Source organism: Uloborus diversus, chromosome 10 (assembly GCF_026930045.1).
Source record: "Uloborus diversus isolate 005 chromosome 10, Udiv.v.3.1, whole genome shotgun sequence".
NCBI lineage: Eukaryota > Metazoa > Arthropoda > Arachnida > Araneae > Uloboridae > Uloborus > Uloborus diversus.
The window spans coordinates 84,072,341-84,091,516 of NC_072740.1; the positions used below are offsets into that span (position 1 = coordinate 84,072,341).

General features: G+C 33.4%; 1 protein-coding gene across 4 annotated transcripts in view; it reads right to left on the minus strand.

Moving 5' to 3' along the window:
- LOC129231457 (mitogen-activated protein kinase kinase kinase 15-like) overlaps positions 1-18,880 on the minus strand; it is a 132,480-nt gene extending 113,600 nt beyond the window's left edge. For 3 of the 4 annotated variants that reach the window (XM_054865779.1, XM_054865778.1, XM_054865777.1), the window contains exons 1-5: positions 18,722-18,829; positions 11,740-11,837; positions 10,341-10,429; positions 8,292-8,468; positions 8,070-8,180 (exon numbers count right to left, since the gene is read on the minus strand). In XM_054865779.1, the coding sequence (XP_054721754.1) occupies positions 8,070-8,180; positions 8,292-8,468; positions 10,341-10,427 (375 nt within the window). In that variant the 5' untranslated portion in view covers positions 10,428-10,429; positions 11,740-11,837; positions 18,722-18,829. Of the gene's footprint in view, positions 1-8,069; positions 8,181-8,291; positions 8,469-10,340; positions 10,430-11,739; positions 11,838-18,721 lie in introns of all 4 variants that reach the window. The other variant, XM_054865780.1, reaches the window with a different exon arrangement.
- Between the last annotated feature and the right edge of the window lie 296 nt (positions 18,881-19,176).

The following is a 19,176-nucleotide window of genomic DNA, read 5'->3' on the forward strand; positions in this document are numbered from 1 at the left end:
TGACTTCTCTCATGAAAAACCAAGGATTTCAATCATTGAACTCACTTTTGGATGACCTGACGATTAATTGAAATGTTCACTGTTCGTTTTTGTAACAGTTTTCGGACATCGACTATCATTTTCAAGCCACTTGAAGTGGCATACCGCATCAAATACTGTTTGCCGAGGCACAACAAGCAAACAAACTGTCGTTCTACTTGGTTAAACAACTTTAAAATAGCAGGTCTTTTGCTTAAAATTGTAAGAAAACTGAAAAACAGTACATAAACTAGGGGATATATTGTAAATTATTTTCGAATAAAGTGAGGGACAAAAATAAATACTCATTAAAATAAAATTACTTTCATTCGATGATGCGATCTTTGTCCAAGTTTTTTTTTTTTTTTTGCCCTAACCTACACTGCTTGACAATTGCTAAGGAACAAGTGATTTATGCAAATTTGTACCTCAACCACCTGACCAATGAAAATAAATTCAAGTTCAGATGGCGTGGTAGACCAAGACTCGTTATCTATAAAAGACAGTGCATACACGCTCAAGATTTGTACGAAAATTCACGCTGTTTGGTTTTTAACAAAAATAGTGCTGGATTATAAAAAAGGTTTTTCTCTGAAATTCTGTTTGGTTCTTGAAATACTTAAGAGTAAAATGTCTGCAAGATATCATTTGAATATCTACGATCGTGGACGAGCCGTTGGACGACTAGAAGCAGGTCAAAGTGTCACTTGTTGTGGCTACTGCAATGGGTGTATCAAAAAGTGCCGTCTACTGATTAAAGAAGGCCGCTGAAGATTTGAATGTTTCGCAAAAGCATGCCGGGGGTCATGGTAGCAGCACCACATCTTCAGAGGATCACTATGTAGCTCTCATGGCTAAAAGGAACAGAAATTTCACTCCTGGACAGATAGCTGCAAATCTAACAACCGCTACCGGTACGCATGTTTCTGCCAGAAGCATCTCACTGCGAGTAAATAATGTCGGTTTGTATGCACAGAAGCCCGTATGTTTCATCCAAGTTCAACCACATCATCGTCGAGAGAGATTACGCTGGTGTAAGGAATATGTTGGTGGGATCGTCACAATTGGTCTAAAGTGATGTTCTCTGACGAATCTTGTTTTAGTGTGACAAGTGATTCTGGTCACCAACTACTGTGGAGAGAGCGTGGAACACGTTATGCACAAATTTATTTGCGAACGTGATCGGTATGGCCCAGGCATCATGGTGTGGGCAGGCATCATGCACAATGGCAGAACACCGCTTCACATTTTTGAATAAGAAAGCGATACGTCGCAAATATATTGCAGAGATGTTATGCTGGACCATGTTCGTCTTTTTAGGGGGGCTGTAGGTCCAGACTTTCTCTTTACGGACGACGATACACGGCCACACTGGAGCACTGAAGTGTCAGACACACTGCAAAGTGAAAATATTCCCCGTATACAATGACCTGCTTACTTTCTCGACTTAAATCCAATGGATCTTGCCTGGGAGGCTCTTGGCAGACGTGTTGCGCAAAGAACCGTCCCTCCCAGAACAGTACAAAAACTCAAATCCGCATTGAGAGAGGAGTATAAAAACATCCCCCAAGCACTCCTCAATGATTAGTGGGGAGTATGGAAAACAGATGTAAATTGTGCTTTAGTGTCCCTGGTAATCATACATCATATTAAAGTACTCATGTCTCCATCATTCTGACCTAGATCATTTTTTTGTTGTTGTATGAAAATCATCTAAGTAGGATTATTTTTGTATTTTTAAGTTTTTACTTCACTGATGCAGTAATATCTGTATTATTTTGTACCTATAATAAAGGCACATCCTCTCTACTAACTATATATTTCATTCTGTTTCTTTAATCATTATCTATTCTTAACTATTCCAAAAAACATAACTGTTCCTTAGCAATTGTCAAGCAGTGTATATACTGCCGTGCCAAGTACAAAAGTGGAATTTGCAGTTGAGCTCAAGCTGAGATATTGTGTTTTAAAGTTTGGCTCTTCCATATATTTGATTCAAATGTCTTTTTTTTTTTTCAAATTTTATTTAAAAATAGTTCTTGATCAAATGATCCTAAAACGTTTTATTTGTTAAGTAAAATAAGAAATAGAGAAAAACTTGGTTCTAATAACTCAGTTTTATTCAAAAGTGCAAGTATGACTACTTTTACTACTGTGCTTAGCAAGGCAGTATGAATAAATTGAAACTCCAGTTAAGTTTTGATTCAGCATTAGAAACCATTATGCAGTTTTGGTTTTGGGTTTCTGTTGGAAAGAAGAAGAAAAATCAATTTAGTTTTGATTTGGATTTAGACTGGATTGAAAGAAAATTAAAACTCAATAGTTTTCACTTTCAGACAGTAAAATTACATTGTAAGGAAGGGAAATTACAATTATTTTTCTTTTAAACAATATCAATCATGTTTGTAAGTCAAAAATTACAGTTATTATTTCAAGTTTCAAAGGCAATCTAACAGAGAAAATGTAATTGTTATAACTAGACACACGTTACCCAATATTATTGGTTGAACGACAACTTGATTGATTTCTGGCGTTTGACCAAGAAAGCTATCAGATATAAAACAAATAGGTTTTTTTCTAATTAAACTTACCTTTATGTGTATTTCTGTCAAAGCAGAAAAAGAAGATGTATGGATTGCATATATTTTTTTATATTTTTTTTATAGACCTTTATATGTTCCAAGCAGGGGTGATTGTGAGTTCATCAAAAAATACATGAAAGTTTCAAAGCGAGAATGGGGGGGGGGGGGATCTTTGGCCCCTATTACTTAAGTGCACCTTTGCCACAGTTTTAAATAGTTCTGAGTCAAAATATTGCGTGCACATTTAATTAAATTTTTGATGGATTACAAAGTTACTTTTGAGCTGGTGTTATACAAATTATCTTGACATTTGTCCATCTTAAGGGATAGTTGTTCATCTTAAGGCTCTTGCAGGTATATTTGATGAGTATTATATAATTTAAAATAAATTGCGGAGGTAGGGAGATAAAAGCATAACGAAAAAATAACATAATTCCGGTATTTTCATATCTGAAAATACCAGAAATATGTCCGAAAATACCGGAAATTCTGTAAAATACCGGACCACAATCACCCTTGGTTCCAAGAAACACAGAGCTATTAAGAAACATTATTTTTATTCATTGAAAAATCAATTTTTCTATTTTTTGTTCAATTTTTCCTGAAAAAAAAACCGGTAAAAAAAAGTTTTTTTTCCACCACTTCAAAATTTCTTTAGGTATGGTATAAAGTGCCTACCTAGTACATATGAGGTAGTGAGAAACAATGGGAAGTAAGTGGACTATTCAAAGTTTTGAGTGAACCACCTTTAAAGTTCAGATCCTAGGTAAGCTTTCATTTAAGAGAAAATCTAAATCATGCTGTACAACAGCACCTACTAGGGTTACTAATAAGGGATGTGGGGCAAAGTGATAAACAAGATTACTTACTTTTTACAAAATGAACAAATTCGAAATTTGTTTTGAAAATTACAGTACATAAACGAAGAGCAATATATTTTACAATAAAACTTGGATTGAAACATAAATTTTTTATTTGGTGCAGTAAATTTGTACCTTCAAAAAAAAAAAAAAAGATGAAAAATTTTCCTTTTTTTTTATTTTTTATGCGGCAAAGTGAAAAATAAAATATTTTTCTAAATGAAATATTTTTATTCCATTGTTAAAGATATTTTTGATCGAGTAAATGAGTAAATAAAAGAATGAATGGATAAATGAAAATAAAATGAAACAATAAGCGAATAAATAGATAAATAAGTTATATTATGAGAAAAATTAAATATATGAATAAAATAAGTGAATTAATGAAAAAATATAAGAGAATTTTTGATTGAAAGAATGTAAATAGAACAATGAATACATAACTGATTTCTTAAAAGATTGAAAAAGAACGTGAAATGAAATATTTCACTTTGCGGTACATTCCCTTGACTAACTGTGCAAAATATTTGAAGTACAAATAAGCTTAATATTAAACAAATAAATTCTGCACCATATATTAGTAGGTTTCAATTAATACAGTAGAAGACCGTTATAACGCCGACCTGTATAACGCAATTCTCTATAAACCGCACTACTTTTCAGAAGTAAACAATCGGTTTTGAAGTTTAAAAAATCCCTCTGATTTGCTTTGCAAAAATTAAAATTGATGGGCAAATTAAATTTTGAAAGTTTCTATCTTTCCATCTTATTTCAAAGCTTTTAAATTGAAAATTAGTATTCATAGTAAACAGAAAATACCAGATGGCTCTTGAAAATGCAGCTGTTATGCAAACCATGAAGCTAGCAGAAGTGCAGGATTTTGATTGTGAAACATATTTATTTGTGAATAACTAATTGCAATATTAGTGCTTTAATACTCATTGCAGAAAAAACTCATTCTGAAGTGCTAATATGTAGATATTTTCTGAATATTAGTTTCAAAATTTGCGAAATGATCTATATAACGCAAAAACCTGTATAACGCAAAAGCTCTGGTCCCAAGGTGTGCGTTATAACGGTCTTCTACTGTATTTAAAATGTAAATAACAAAAACTTTATCATTTAATCATAAAAAAATAGTTTTTGACTTACAACAAAATATTACAATATGAGTATCAATTTTTGAAAATTGCTTGTACTATCATATTCTTTGATTTTCAGAGGTATTTTTTTTCTTGACTGACTAGACTACATGTGTTACTATATACAGTCGAACCTCCAAACATCGAAGTATTTAATGTGAAACATTTACTAAGCACTTTTTTTTTAAAACCAACTGTAATGCCGTTTCATGTTTTTGAGTGAAAGTGTTTATGTTTTTGAGTGAAAGTGTTCTGTAAAGTTCAATACTTTTATTACAGCTAGCCGATCTCTCATAATAGATGGCACTCTGCTTGCAGAAAAACTAAATTTACCAGAAAGGACATATTCTTGCGCCTTCATACATCTTCATTCTTCGGCAATTCAACTTGATCCGCAACATTAGGGGATTTTCATTTTGTCAATGGAAATCGAGAAAAAAGTAAAAAATCAATCTACTTAAATTGAATGATTTTCACTGAAGCTAAAAAGACTAGGAATGATAATCAACAGAAAATAGGGAAAACTTGAAACTGATTTTACTGTATTACTAGTTACAACTAAGATTCCAGATAAACTTGTGGGAATTTAAGAGCTCCAGAATAGAACAACGCCCTATCTATACACTTCTCAACCCCAGATTCCTTATGAGTTTGGTAGCAACCTATAGTAAACATAATTTTCTCCCCTAACCTTTATTTTTCCTGTCGCAAAGTCTAAAGTCGGAAAAAAATCTACGAATGTCTCAAATTTTTTTTTGATATGTAGAGATTTTTTCGATATATATAAGGGTTAGACAAATGAAAAGTGGACTCCAATAACATCAGAATGAATGATTCAATTAGAGCGTTACTGCACAAGTATATAAAGGGTGGTATGAGGTATGCATCATAAGTGCCATTCAGCGGTTAAACCTGTTTCCAGTAGAGAAAATTGTACAAAAGGAAAGTCGTGCTATCCATGGATACATCCATATCGGAAAGCGCAGTAGTACGGTTAGGGGCTGCACATGACATCAGAGACCAGGCCAAGCAAACATCCTGATCACCAATTATTCCATTCCCTTCGTTAATGAAATGATCCAAGCTAATCGAAAGATTTAAGAAACTCGTGAAATCAGTGGCGAACTCAACCTGAGTAAAGGAACCGTTCACACTATTATCCACAAAGATCCCAGGAAACCCAGACGACCCTAAACAAATTTTCCGTAGGGAAGTTTTTGAGCACCCCCGTATAGTCCAAAATTGTCAACCTGTGACTTCCACATCTTTGGGCCACTTAAGAGAGCATTAGAGGGGAAAGGTTTCCATTTGGACAATGACGTGAAGGAAGCCGTACAGGACTTAAACAGAAATCAGCTCTGATCTTTCTACAGTGAAGTCATCAACCTGCTGCTGCTGCAACACTAGGACCTGTGCCTCAATGCCCATGATGATTTCTTTTAATTAACATTAAAAGTATTATTTTAATTTAACTTGTCCACTTTTCATTTTGGCAACCCTCATAGAAACAATTTTTCTGTGTAATGGACATGGAAATTTGCTGGGATTTCGATATATAGAAAATTTTGACATGTGGAAGTTCGACTGTAGTTAAAATATTACTAGGCAGGTAGCGCTAAAAGCAGAGTAAATATTTCAACATTTCACTATGCCAAGCTATTTCACTTTGCCCTACATTCCCCTACTATCTCTTGCGCCACGACAGAGGAAAGATCCACTTCGGTTCTCATTGTCTGATATAATAGTTAAAGCACAGTAGAACAAAATCATGCTCAAACATGGTGAGCAATTCTTCTACCTCTCCCATACCATATTTTTTGCTATTATGCATATAAGATCAAAGGTAATAAAATAATCCTTTAAGGAAAAAAAATGCCTAGTGTTTTCAAATCTAAAACCCTGATCCTGAATCTTGCCGGACCCAGTGCAATTTTTAGCAAGTTTAATTCAACAGGATTGAAAGCATAATATGACAAGATTTAATTTTCAAAAAAAGTACATTAAAATACAACTTTAGATAGAGTTGAGATAACCCTGGGGGATCCCAGAATACCATTACGGAATTGCCTTCAAACAATCCCGAAATTCTGCGGGATTCAAATCTCTAATCATGCCCCTCAGTTAAAAAAAAAAAAAAAAAAAAACTGCAGAAAGAGATGTGTGCCTAACTTTTTCAAGTTTCTGGAAGAGTGATACATGTCGTGAAAATATATCAAACAAATTCAAAGCAATAAAAAATATTAACTTGTTTTATAGCAATTATCCTTAAAAATCAAGGAGTGAATAAGCCATTCCTTTCTTCGACACATTGACTGCCTGCATACAATTACATGCACAGTATAAACTAAAAAAATAATTGATCACATGAAAAAGCATTTTGTCTGCAGTAAACTACTAATCATCCACGGAATAGTGAGATACGGTAATGGCGGATAAACAAATTCAGGGATAATCCGCAAACTAGGTGAAAACAATCTTAGTGTATGTAATAGCTTAAAAACATCAACAAAAATTGCATACTTAAAACTATAGCTAAAATAATAATAGCGAATACAAAAAATGCATGTGCAACCAATTATATACATATACCAGCAAACTGCATAAACAGATTACCCGCAACAGTTAAAACAAGGTTACATCAAAACCGCACAGGGGAGGGAAGGAGAGTTTTTTCAAGACTAGTCTAGTCACTCATTTACGCATGTAAATAGTATAGATTTAAAATTCAGTAAGTGGGGTGGATCTGAAAATCGGGTTTAACTAGTCAGATTTTGGTGACCTTGTAAGGTTTGATGTCATTGGAAAGGAGAGGGAAGAAAGAAACAGAAATGTCCTAAAATAAATTTTGCACTTGTTAAGTTAAAATGTGTTCATTTAACTGCATTCAGTTAATCATCAGTGGATTTTTTACTTTTATTTTTTGAAAGTGTGAAAGGCCGCAGATAATCAGGAGTTTACTATACTTCAAAATAATAATGGCTTTTATTTTCTTTTCCCCCCTCGTTTTTTGTAGCTAATTTAGCAATTTACAAAAAATCCCAAATAAAAACTTAAGATTAGTTTCAGAATCAGCATTAAATATACATAAAAAACAATTATAACTGCATCTTATTATATTCTTTTTGATAATTATCAAAAAAAAATAAAAATGAGCATAACAAAACCCAGAATTTGTAAACTAGCATAATCAAAAGTGCATACTGTAGCAAAAATTAAAAACTATAATTGACTTTTGTTGTTCAATTAACACTGCTTAGTAGAAAGTAGCTCACCTTAATGCTCCTAGAGAATCACAAAAGAAAATTTATGGTAACTGGGGAGGATGCCACTTCACATTACTGAAACCAAGTTTTGTTGTCACACCCAGACAATAAAATATAGATGATATTTACATAACATTCATAAATGAAACACATGGCTTGCCGTCCTGCTTAACAATAGAATAACAGCAAAAATAATGTACTTACCAGCAAAGGAACTGAAAGATCTGGAGCACTGTCATTATAAATCAAAATATTCTGCTTCATTCCAAAGCTTTCTCGCACACCTAACCTATAAAATAAGGGATTTTGCTGATCCTGGAACAGAAAAAAGAAAAAAAAAGTTTAAAGAAAAAAGTGTTAAAAGTTAAGGTGCAAGAAATTTTCATGAAATCATTTAATTACGCATTAAACTACTTAAAAGCTCACCAAAACAGAAAGATCAACAATAGCAACATCAGCATTGTAAAACAAATCTATAACATTAAGCTCTTCAAAATCTAGTTTTTGAAATGGGATGTGATGGTAGGTGCTGGCGAGTGACTCACAGACCTTTTGAATTTCTTCATGAGCCTTCAGCCTTTGATTCCGATTGTCTGGTATCATCTTAAAGTAGAGACACACAAACTTAGAAAGTAATGAATGTTCAACTCAGAGCAATACACATAAAAAATATTCAATGAAGATAACTTTTTTTTTTATGAAATTAAGTACATTCAACTACCCTTACTCTTAATTTTATAAATTGCAACTTAAAAATTCCACCCAAGTTAATATCATGAATAAAAATAATTGACATTCTCAACAGATACACTGGGGAACAGCAATTTTGTTGCTTAAACCTGTAACTTGATTTAAACTAATTTTTGGCCTCTGAATCCAAAAATAATGGCAGTTTTTGTCTACTTTTCAAACTACAGGATACCGGCAAAAGTCATACAAATTAGGTAAAATAAAGTAGAACCTTACCAAATGCACTGTTTAAAATGAAAAATTTTATCCATACAAAGGCTATAATAGTTACTGCAAGTAAAATTGTATACTTATACATATTAAAGTAAAAATTTTCGCTCATAGCTTTTGCTGAATTGTTTAATCTGTGGACATTCTCGCTTAATGCTCCAGCAACAGTCAGCCATCATATAAGCATCCAATTTACCTTGACATTGTGTCTCTAGGACCTTCAAACCTTGGTGGAATTGCTCATTCTGTTCATCACTGAGTGTACCAAGATTTTCCAGGAAGTTTGCAAAGTGGCTAGGTGAAAAATGCAATTTGATGCTCATGTGGGAACCAAGCATTTGGAAGCTCTCCACAAGTTGGACGATTTCGGCATAATTCTGGGCTCATATATTTCAAAGAAAATTTTTAACAATGTTCTTGAATGGCAACAAAGCATTCTTTTGAATTTCTAACAATTTTCTGGCGAAAGTTTCATCTTTAATATGCTGCTGAATCTGTGGACCATCAAAAACACTGGCTTATATCTTTTCAAATGACAGGCTAGAAAATGCAGATATGAGACAATTAGAAGAACAACAGTGCTTTCTATGATGCATGCAGGCACAGATCTGCGTACCCGCAGACCCCGTAATGTGGGGGGGAAGCATGGCCTAAAAGGGCCCAACGGCCCAAGAAATTGACATAAAAGTTGAAAACAAACTAGCAATAAGGTTTATTAACATTGCAAATATATATTGCTGGCTTCTGGGGAGGGTCCAAACAGATTTTGATAAAGGGGGGGGGGGCAAAATTTATAGATCCCGGCCTCAATCCATGCTCAATTTTTCAGAGAGTAGTCACATTCTCTTAAGTTGTAAAGAAAAAACTTGACGTGGTAGAAGAAAACTAAATACAGTTTTGAAATCAGTGTACCTAATTAACAGCTCAAAACCCAAACTCAACAGTGTGTAATTCACGTTCTAAAAGCAAGTTTATTTTAAGAGACAAACACTTCATTACATTTTAATAGGAATATTTAGCTAAAATTTTCTTCTTCTGACATAATTTAGAAAGGAAATTTTAGTTTTCAGTCATCAAACACATTACAAGTTTTATAAAATGAATAATTACAAAAAACCGAGAATCATTTTACTGTGCATGCTATTGTTTTATAAAAAGATGTAAAACAAGATAATATAAACCAAGACATGATTTTTTGATGCTGAGCTAATGAAAGCAAACTTTGAAAAGAAAAAATAGTGTGCAAATGTCACATGTACACATGTAGGTGGAATGGTCAGAATACCGTATTCTGGCATAATGTTAAAAAAATTCCAGATATCTGAATGTTATTTTTGGTCTGGGATTACAACCACTCTCACACTATTTCAAGTAAATTGATATTGATAAAAATTTCAGGCAATATTTGAGGATACGTCAAACAAATGGCAGTTAAAATTTAAATATGAAGAAACAACTTTGGACATAAATTCATAAAATAAACACATACAAAGTAAAATTCAGTTCATTACTCACCAAATCAATGACACATACAACATCCATTTTCGATTTATGAGAGATATTGCTCCTTTTTGAAGGTTTCAAAGGATCTATTTCACTCATAACTAATGAAATAAAAAATAGTAAAATTAAGATAATGATTTTTTAAAAAATAAGCAGTTCATAAGGTTTTTTTTTTATTAATAAGAATATTATCTGCTGATCAAGTTAAAATTTATTATTAAGTAAAAATATGATTTTTTTAAAAACTATTTATAAGCTATGGAAAGGAAAAAGAGTGATAAATATTTTGCACATACCGTAAAATTCCAAAAGTAACCCCCCTATCGATTATAGCCCCCAGTTTTTGTGAAAAGTGAAATCTCTTTATAATCCCAAATTTCCTCCCCCCCCCCTTTTCAACTAAAAGTTTTCTGAGCTTCATTTGCCATTCCCTCCCAAAAAAAGATAACATTTCCTGCTTTTACAGAGGTTGAGTTTCCCCCTCCATGTGCAGGTTTTCTTGCATAAAAAAAGAAAGAAAAGAAAACACAATGATTAAAAATTAAAAAAAAAACGGTCTCCACGGTGTATTAGTTTGAAAAAGTCTAGTCTAGTTCTTTTGATGCAACAGCGTCTTTTTTTTTTGTTGTTCATATGTATTACACAAGAAATTTATGAGTTGTACTGCTTTTTATTCATTTTGGAAGGAGCATTTTTGTTCTGACTTGTGAAAATAAACAATCTTCAACAGGACGCCATTTTGAAAACGTGGAACCATTTTGGAAATGTGTTGCTTAAAAAGTAGCACAAAACTTAAATATAACCTTTTTTAAAGGAGAAATAAAGTACTTGAATGATTTAGGATCATCAGAAGCTAAGCTCGAGTAGATTAGAATACTACTTTGCAACATATCTACATCACAAACGATCACGTGAGCGAAAATCTCGATCTCGCAAGCGGACGAGCTTGGAATGACCGCCCTGTATTATAAATAATTCTATTATTTTTAAAACACTTCTAGAACCTTTAATCTGTTTTAATTGCAGTCCAGTTCTTTTTACTGTTAATATTTATTTTAAATTGTTTATCTTAGTGTGTAACGATTACAAGCGGAGCAGTGCATAAAGTAAAATTGTTTCTTTCTTTAACAGAAATTATGATGCGTTGCTTAGGATGGATGCAGCATACTCCTGAAAATACGGTATTCTAAAAGCTGTTTAAAAACAACATGACCCATTTTTCAGAATGTAGCAATATGGGGTAAAACGCTGCATGTGTTTTGGGTTGCCCCCAGCTCCAAAGGTAGGAATTCACCTTTCTCTGGTCAAGCAGAAAAGGTCACTTATAAAGAAAAGGTCACGCAAAAAATAACCAGTCTTAAAGGGACATTCAAGAAAATTTTAATTTAACATGTACCTATATGATACATACCTGTTTGTCATAAATTAATTCAGCTAACATAATAAGCATTCTGTCCACAAATTTGTTTGCCCAAAAGTGAGCAGCAAAACAGACATCCAGGATGTGCCCTAAAAACATAAGAAATATAACTTCAGATATGAAACAAAAAAAAACTTTAGGGAAATAAAAAAAACTTTGAAGTCAAAATGCAAAAGAAGCAGTTTTTTTTTCATCTTTGTTTTCATTCATGTATTGATATTTCTTTCTTTTTTGGTTTTTTATTAATACTGCTTGTTAAACTGTACCAATGCATAAATTTGTTACACTAATAGAATGTTGACAAAATATTTTCTGAAGACTCATAAAATTGAAATACAATTCTTTAAATGTAAATTGCCAAATCCATTTGAAAACAATTTAAGCAGCTACGAAAAGAAAAAAAAAAGAGCAAATAAGCATTTATTAAATGTTCAAAACATAGAAAAAAAACTTTCCAACATGTTTTGGAGAACAGAAATTCATATCAGTTATTCAGAAAGCTTTCCAAAAAGCTAAGTTTGAGAGAAATGATTTCTAAAAAGTTAAAAACAATATGCAGCCTACTTTTGGAAAATGTATTAGCTTAATGCCAAAAAGAAAGGATGAAAACTTTCAAACATATGCCAAGATGGTCGACAAAAACTGTTGGAAAAAATACAAGAAGGATTGCAAGCAAATACCAAATAGCTCATTACAGCATCCAGACTGCAGTCTTACTCTTGTTTGAGCTCATCGGTTTGGGACAGTCTGCACTGATGAGTCCAAGCAAAAGAAAAACTGCAGTGTCTGGATGCTCTAACAAACTTTTTGATACCTGCTTACAATTCTGCCTTGGCTCTGACTCTGACGGCAACTTGTAGTTTTCAGAAAGGGTGTTACTATTTAATGATACTATTTAGAAATAAAGCTGTGGCATGGGGTTTGAATTTTTATGATCATCATGACACATTTCGTAAAATAGACAAAATTTGCAATTTCACATTCATTTGTGCTGAGCAAGCAGATATAAGAGACTTCAAGGAATCACAGAATGAAGGAAGTTCTTGTTAAAGATCGATTAAAATCAAAATAGGAGTCAAGTTTGTGCACTCAAATTGTACATAACTTCCAGGCACAACTCTATTGATTTTTACTCCAGGAAGAAAAATGTGAAAGTTGGACGAAGGCCTCAACAAACAGATATTGCCTGCAAATTAAACAAGGCACTCTGTTTTGTCTTAAGACAATGAACAGCATTTGAATAAAATCTGTAAGCGCCACATTTCGCGAGTTCATCCTACCTAGCATATCTCACCCCAAGAGAAATATTAATTAGTTACAGTACATACTCATGTATAAGTCGACCCCCCCCCCCCCTACACTTTCCGGAGAAAAATTATGAAAAAATCGAAAACCAGTGTCTAAGAAGAGTTCCTGCTTTTTGAAAAAATGGGGGCGTTTTTCCGCTAATTTTGAATTTAAATGTTATAAAATGGAGGAAAATGAAATATAATGAACATTTTTATGTTAAAAACCATCAAATTTTTATTCTTTTGCACCAAAAGGATTCACTTTTGTGATAGCAATTTTTGTAAAGGGTTCGATTTCGCTGCTGGGGCATTCCAAGGTATTTTTGACATTTATGTAGAGTCCGTAACGTGACCTTTTTTGCCATAACTTTTTAATTTACTGCTTGATTAGCATATTATTTTATTTTGATCTTTTCCTACCAACACACCAGCTAATATCAAAATAATTTGCAAATCAAACGGTAAATTAAAAAGTTATGGCAAAAAAAAATCATGTTACAGACTCTACATAATGTCAAAAATACCGTGGAATGCCCCTGTTACGATTTTTTTTTACCGGTTGCTTTTAATGTGATTTTATGTGAATAAAATTTTGTGCTGTAGCCATATTATATTATTTTTAAAAAATGAGCAATGATTCGCGACAGTCAAGAAAATTTGGGAATATGGCCATCCCCGCACATTTTGCGTAGTTCGGCCAATTACGGTAATTATTTTTTCTTTATTTCACAGTCAGACTACATAAAATCATAGCAGAATGTTTAAGTATTTACTTCTTTAGCATCTGCTTAAAAGGGATGGACTAAAATCGAGAAAATGTTAAAGTTTTCGGGGGTTTTTTCTAACAAAAAAATCTGGAATTTCGGCCCCGCGTATAAGTGGACCCCCTAACTTTAAACATCATTTTTTGTAAAAAATTTCTCCACTTATACGCCAGTATATACAGTATTTCAGCAATGAACTGATGCAGCAAGTTGGTCAAATAACAAATCAAGTACCATATATTCCAGCACATTATTTGTTAAAAAATAATTTGGTGTGGATTATATGCTGCTGCAGATTATCTGGGCAGGACTCACTAACAGAGATTGCTTCCTCGCCCATAGGATTGTTTATTTTACATAGCTTGAATTTTTCCTTTTCAGAGATTCAGGCTACACAAAATAAATAACTCTACAGGAACAAGCAAGGAGAAGCAGTCTCCCTTCACACTATAGTGTGACTGGTGTGACCCTCCACACTATAGTGTGGTGTCTAGCCTATAGACTAGACCGATTGCACTTTTGTCTTGAAGTAATTAATGTACTATAATCAAAATTTCTGGAAGAAAACATTACCTTTTAGATTATAATTTCGATTTCCTTAAAAAATATTACTTCTTCATATTTTTCATTTAGTTGAGAAAATTGTATGTTGACTCAAACAAAAAGGGGAATACACGCACCATAAAATCTGCTTTGCACGAGGGGAGGGGGGATGGCCCAGTTGGCTGGTGGGGGATCCCTGACGGGACCAATCGATGGGTGGGCCAACTCAAACTTTTTTTTATATAACTGTATACTCATATTTTATATTTTTTAAAATGTTAAAAAAAACCTCTATGCAGTATGGAAAAGGCATTTGGGAACAGGCTGAATTTTATCTCCTTCCCATGGACCCTACATTGGTGAAATTAGAGGGTGTCAGAACAATAGGGGTCGGGTCCAGACTGAGAAAGAGCCCTGCATCAATAAAACACGATTAAAACTTTTTTTTGTACCCTTATTAATAAAAATTGAAGAGGCCTTTACGATCAAACAACCCTCTGAAAACGCTCTTAAAATCCTGAAAAGGAAACACCACAAGACGCACTATGTGCTTTATCAAACTACGCAAAAGTAGACACGAGAGAAATTTGTAAAGATCTTGATCAATTTTCTAGGAATTATTCTGGTTACAACATGCCACTAAACGATTCTGCAGAGGGTGAGAACCTAAATGATGATTCTTCTGATGATTTTAATGATGGAGAAAGTACAATGTCATAAATAAGCATGTAAAAGATGCATAATTTGCATGAACTTAATGTTTATGGACCAACATATCATGTATCCTTCTTTATACGTATGTAGCATTATAATATGCTCCTATCCACGTGTTCCTTTACTGGGCGACCTTGGTAGGTCACCTAAGATTGATATACAGCACCGTCCAGTCTGAGCAGTGAATAGGCTGGGACATCATTAGGTCCTTTGACGGTGTTGTACCTTTTGAAGGCCAATTACCATGGATGCTTTTGATCTTGTGCCGAGTGCAGTGTTAGGGTATAGATTTTGTGGAGCATTTGGTCAAGCAAATCAAATCTCTTCCTGATTTGGCTACGATCGCAGTGGCCAAGAAGTCAACCAATTAAAAAATTAAAGTTGGCACAGTCACGCCTCTTGGTAGGTTCCAGTGATAAGAAAATTTTTGGATTGGGGAGACGACATCACGACTCCTTAGTATGGAGTCTAAAAAAATACTTGCACTCTCGGGTACCTGGGGTATGGTGCAAGGTTGACAATATTCGGAACTTTGTTCCAGAGGCACCACTGTTGTCGTGCCGCTTCATCATTAGCATTGTACAAACTGTATGTAATTTCTTACAAAGTCCTCCATTTGAGGCAAAGTGTCATCATGTATGTTCATTTTGGTGAATGAAAGACTGTAAATAGTGTAAATATTTACAAATAGCCCAGACTGCATGAAAAAAAATTATAATATATATAAACTGCATTGTTACTTAGCAAAATATGTGCAACGCAAACATTAAGACTATACGCCACAGCATATAAATGTGCCCTCAAGTATCGTGTGGAAGATTTTTTCGATCTTGAAAATTATAAAAAATCCTTTACTTTCGAACCTTTTGATGAGATTTTCTTGAAGAATACATGCTGATTCATATCAAATGATCATTCAGTTATGACTATGATAGTGTGGAAGTTAGCACAGCTTCCTGTAAAGCAGAATTGACTCGGTTGCTGAATGCTTGAATGAAAAGTAATCTTTATACTTCAGTGCCCAATAATTTTACAGTTAAACCTTATTGGGCTATTCCATGATAAAACGCCATTTTTTCTCTAATGTGAAAGTCCATATAATTCATCAAAAAGTAATAATTTCAAAAGGTTGTGAACAAATTTGTCCTTAAGAAATCATTTACGTATTTATCATTTCTTAAGAACCAAAGTTTTGTTCATTAACCTTTTAAATTATTATTCTAAGTGAATTATATGTCATGTGCGGGAAAAAATGTCTGTTTTTCCTTAGAATGGCCTTATTGTACCCTTTGTATAAAAATGCACAACAGTATATAGATTAAAAATGTTAAGTATTTTAAAAGTAAAATATTTTTTTCTTTCCTCTTTTTTTAACCTCAGAGTTATTGTTGATACATGTGTCTCTTATCTGTCATAAATCTTTTAACTTTGGAATGTGGTAAGAGTGGGGCCTATGTGGCTTTTCTTACATAAGTTTTTTTTTTCAATTATTTATTTTATTTTTATCTACAAAGGAGGACCAAATTGTGACTTTGGCTACTGGGCTGAAGCTAGCCAGTCTGCCCCAGGCTGTGCGTGTCCCACTGTTGAGATGTCAAAACAGACAAGAGTGTCTATGGCTTAATTGGTGATATAAAATAATAGGGCAGAGTCAAATGCCAAGTGTAAAAAATATATGCACCTAGAAAAAATTCAGATACATGTATGAAACTCAGCATGGCAAGCGGGGCTACCGAGTCGAAGAGATTTTGGGGTAATGAGTTAGACTCAGGAGTCTATTGTTAAAAACTCTTAGTTTTTCATTTCCCCGGAAGTCAGCAACTCTGCTAGTGCTTCTAGAGTCAAACTGATTTTGAGGTAAAGGAGTGTCATTTTCACCTCGACTCTGCAGCCCTAATGGTATGCTGATAAGATTTCTCAAGATATTAACATTTTAGAATTTATAACCAACAAAATCTTAATTAAAAAACAACTGCTCAACTTCATTTTTTTTCCAGGGGAAGATACTTTTAACAACAGAGTAGATCAAAATATATCATATTGTCGCCTTAGAGCAACAGTAAGACATCTAATCCCAGGAATAACACTAAGATATCCTACTGTTGCTCTGAGGCGACAATATGGTATGTTGGAATAGAGTAGGGGGAGGTGGGGTACGTTGGACCGTGGAGCACATTGCACCGGTCTTGATTATTTTAATACTATTGATATTTTTTATTTTATTTTATGACCAACAAATAGCACCTGTGGTCCTACAAATCCTATAATGAAATCACATGGTAGTTATATTGAACAAATTTTATTCCAGAAAGTAACTTCATTTTTTTTAATGGTTTTCATCAAGATTGTGGGAAAAAATTGAGCTCTTTTTTTAAAGTAAGTTGATTTAGTTCAATATAAATGGCAAGTTTTTCATTTTTTGTCAAAAAGAAAAAAATTACAAAATCAATTTTTCAGACCAAGAAGGTGGGGTAGGTTGGTCCACTCTTTGCAGGGTATGTTGGACCCAACCAACCTACCTCACATAGTTTAAAAACTTTTTTTTGCTCTTAAATCTCAATAATTATAACAATGTTCTATTATATTTCTTTTGATTTTTAAAAAATAATTGCATACTAACGGTTAATGCTTATTGCTGCTTTTAAATAAAAATGACTTATCAAAAAATTAATTTAATATGTTATATTGATCTTTAAACTTAATATTTTTCACTCTACACACAGCAGAGAATAAGGTAATTACAAAGTTTAAGTATTTATCATTAAAATTGTAACAGATGTTGTTTGAGTTATGCAGTCTGACGTGCCCCACAAGGCAGACCAACATACCCCACCCGTGGGACACGTTGGTCCATTTTACGAAGTTCCATTAAAAAACTAATAAAAAAAAAGTTTATCAGTTCAACACTTCCGAAAAATATCTGGGGGTTGAGAAGTGTTTAGTGAAACTTATTGTAGAAAATTGAACTGATCATTAAATAAAAATGATAAGTAAAAAAGCGGACCAACTTTCTCCACCTCCCCTTAACCGGTTAACAGGTGACTAACCAGGCACCTTGTAACAGAGCTAAAAGTTGATGAAAACGAACGAAAATATCCTCTGGACACTCACGGCACTAACCGCTGATATTTTCAAATCAACACAAATTCAACCGGTTGCTCCATGCAAATACACGCATAGTCATATGTTCATGTTTCACTTGAGCCTCAGAAAATGTTAAGATTTGTAGTACACTAGAGCTCATCGAAACTTAAAAACATTGAATAAAACTTACTCTCCCCTCTAACCAAAGTAGAAAACTGCATTGTTTTATTCACGGAGCAAGGGAAAAAAAAAAAGAAATTCATCTATGCAAGTGAATTTCAATAATATTTTACATCCCCCCCCCCCCCCCCAACACACAGAATAAGTGTTTAACTAGAAGTATGTAAACATCATTAAAATAAATTCAAAGTATTAAATTTATGCATATTCTAATAATGATTCCACGGTTTCAAGTAGCAAAATGCGACTCTCTGCAGTTATTTTCTGACGATAAATAGCAATTATAATGTTAACACAAAAATTATAAAAGTTCTTAAAGTTGGAAAGGCTTTCGATAAGTTGAGCACTTAAACACCAAATAGGGCACTTAATAAGGTTAAATTAAGCAAAATACCGGACCTTTATGTATCCAGAAAAGGCGTGGAAAAAAATTTTACGCCATCTCTCCATGGCCTTTTGATTTTCAACATTGTTGAAGTAATATAAAACTTTCTATTTACAAACACATGCCACAGCTCGTGATAATGTGTGTCAATTTAAATTTTTGACTAAACTAAAACTAGTGTATATCGATATTTTTCTCATCGATATACGGCGTGAGTGCCTGCCTGCAGTACGAGCAGAGAGGCAAAGGGGAGTGGCAAAAGCTTTCCGGCAATGACTTCTCTTAAGTGACGTCATGGTTGGTATACAAGTTCCAGAGAAACATGCTGCAAACGGAGATCGGATTCTTCGACTTTCGTTAAAACTCGTATATTTGCAAAGCTTTAAAACTCTTCTTTTTGATTTCCAAAAGACGTCTTTAGGATATTTTCTTCTTTTAAATGTTTTAAACGAAAATTGAACCATCTTTA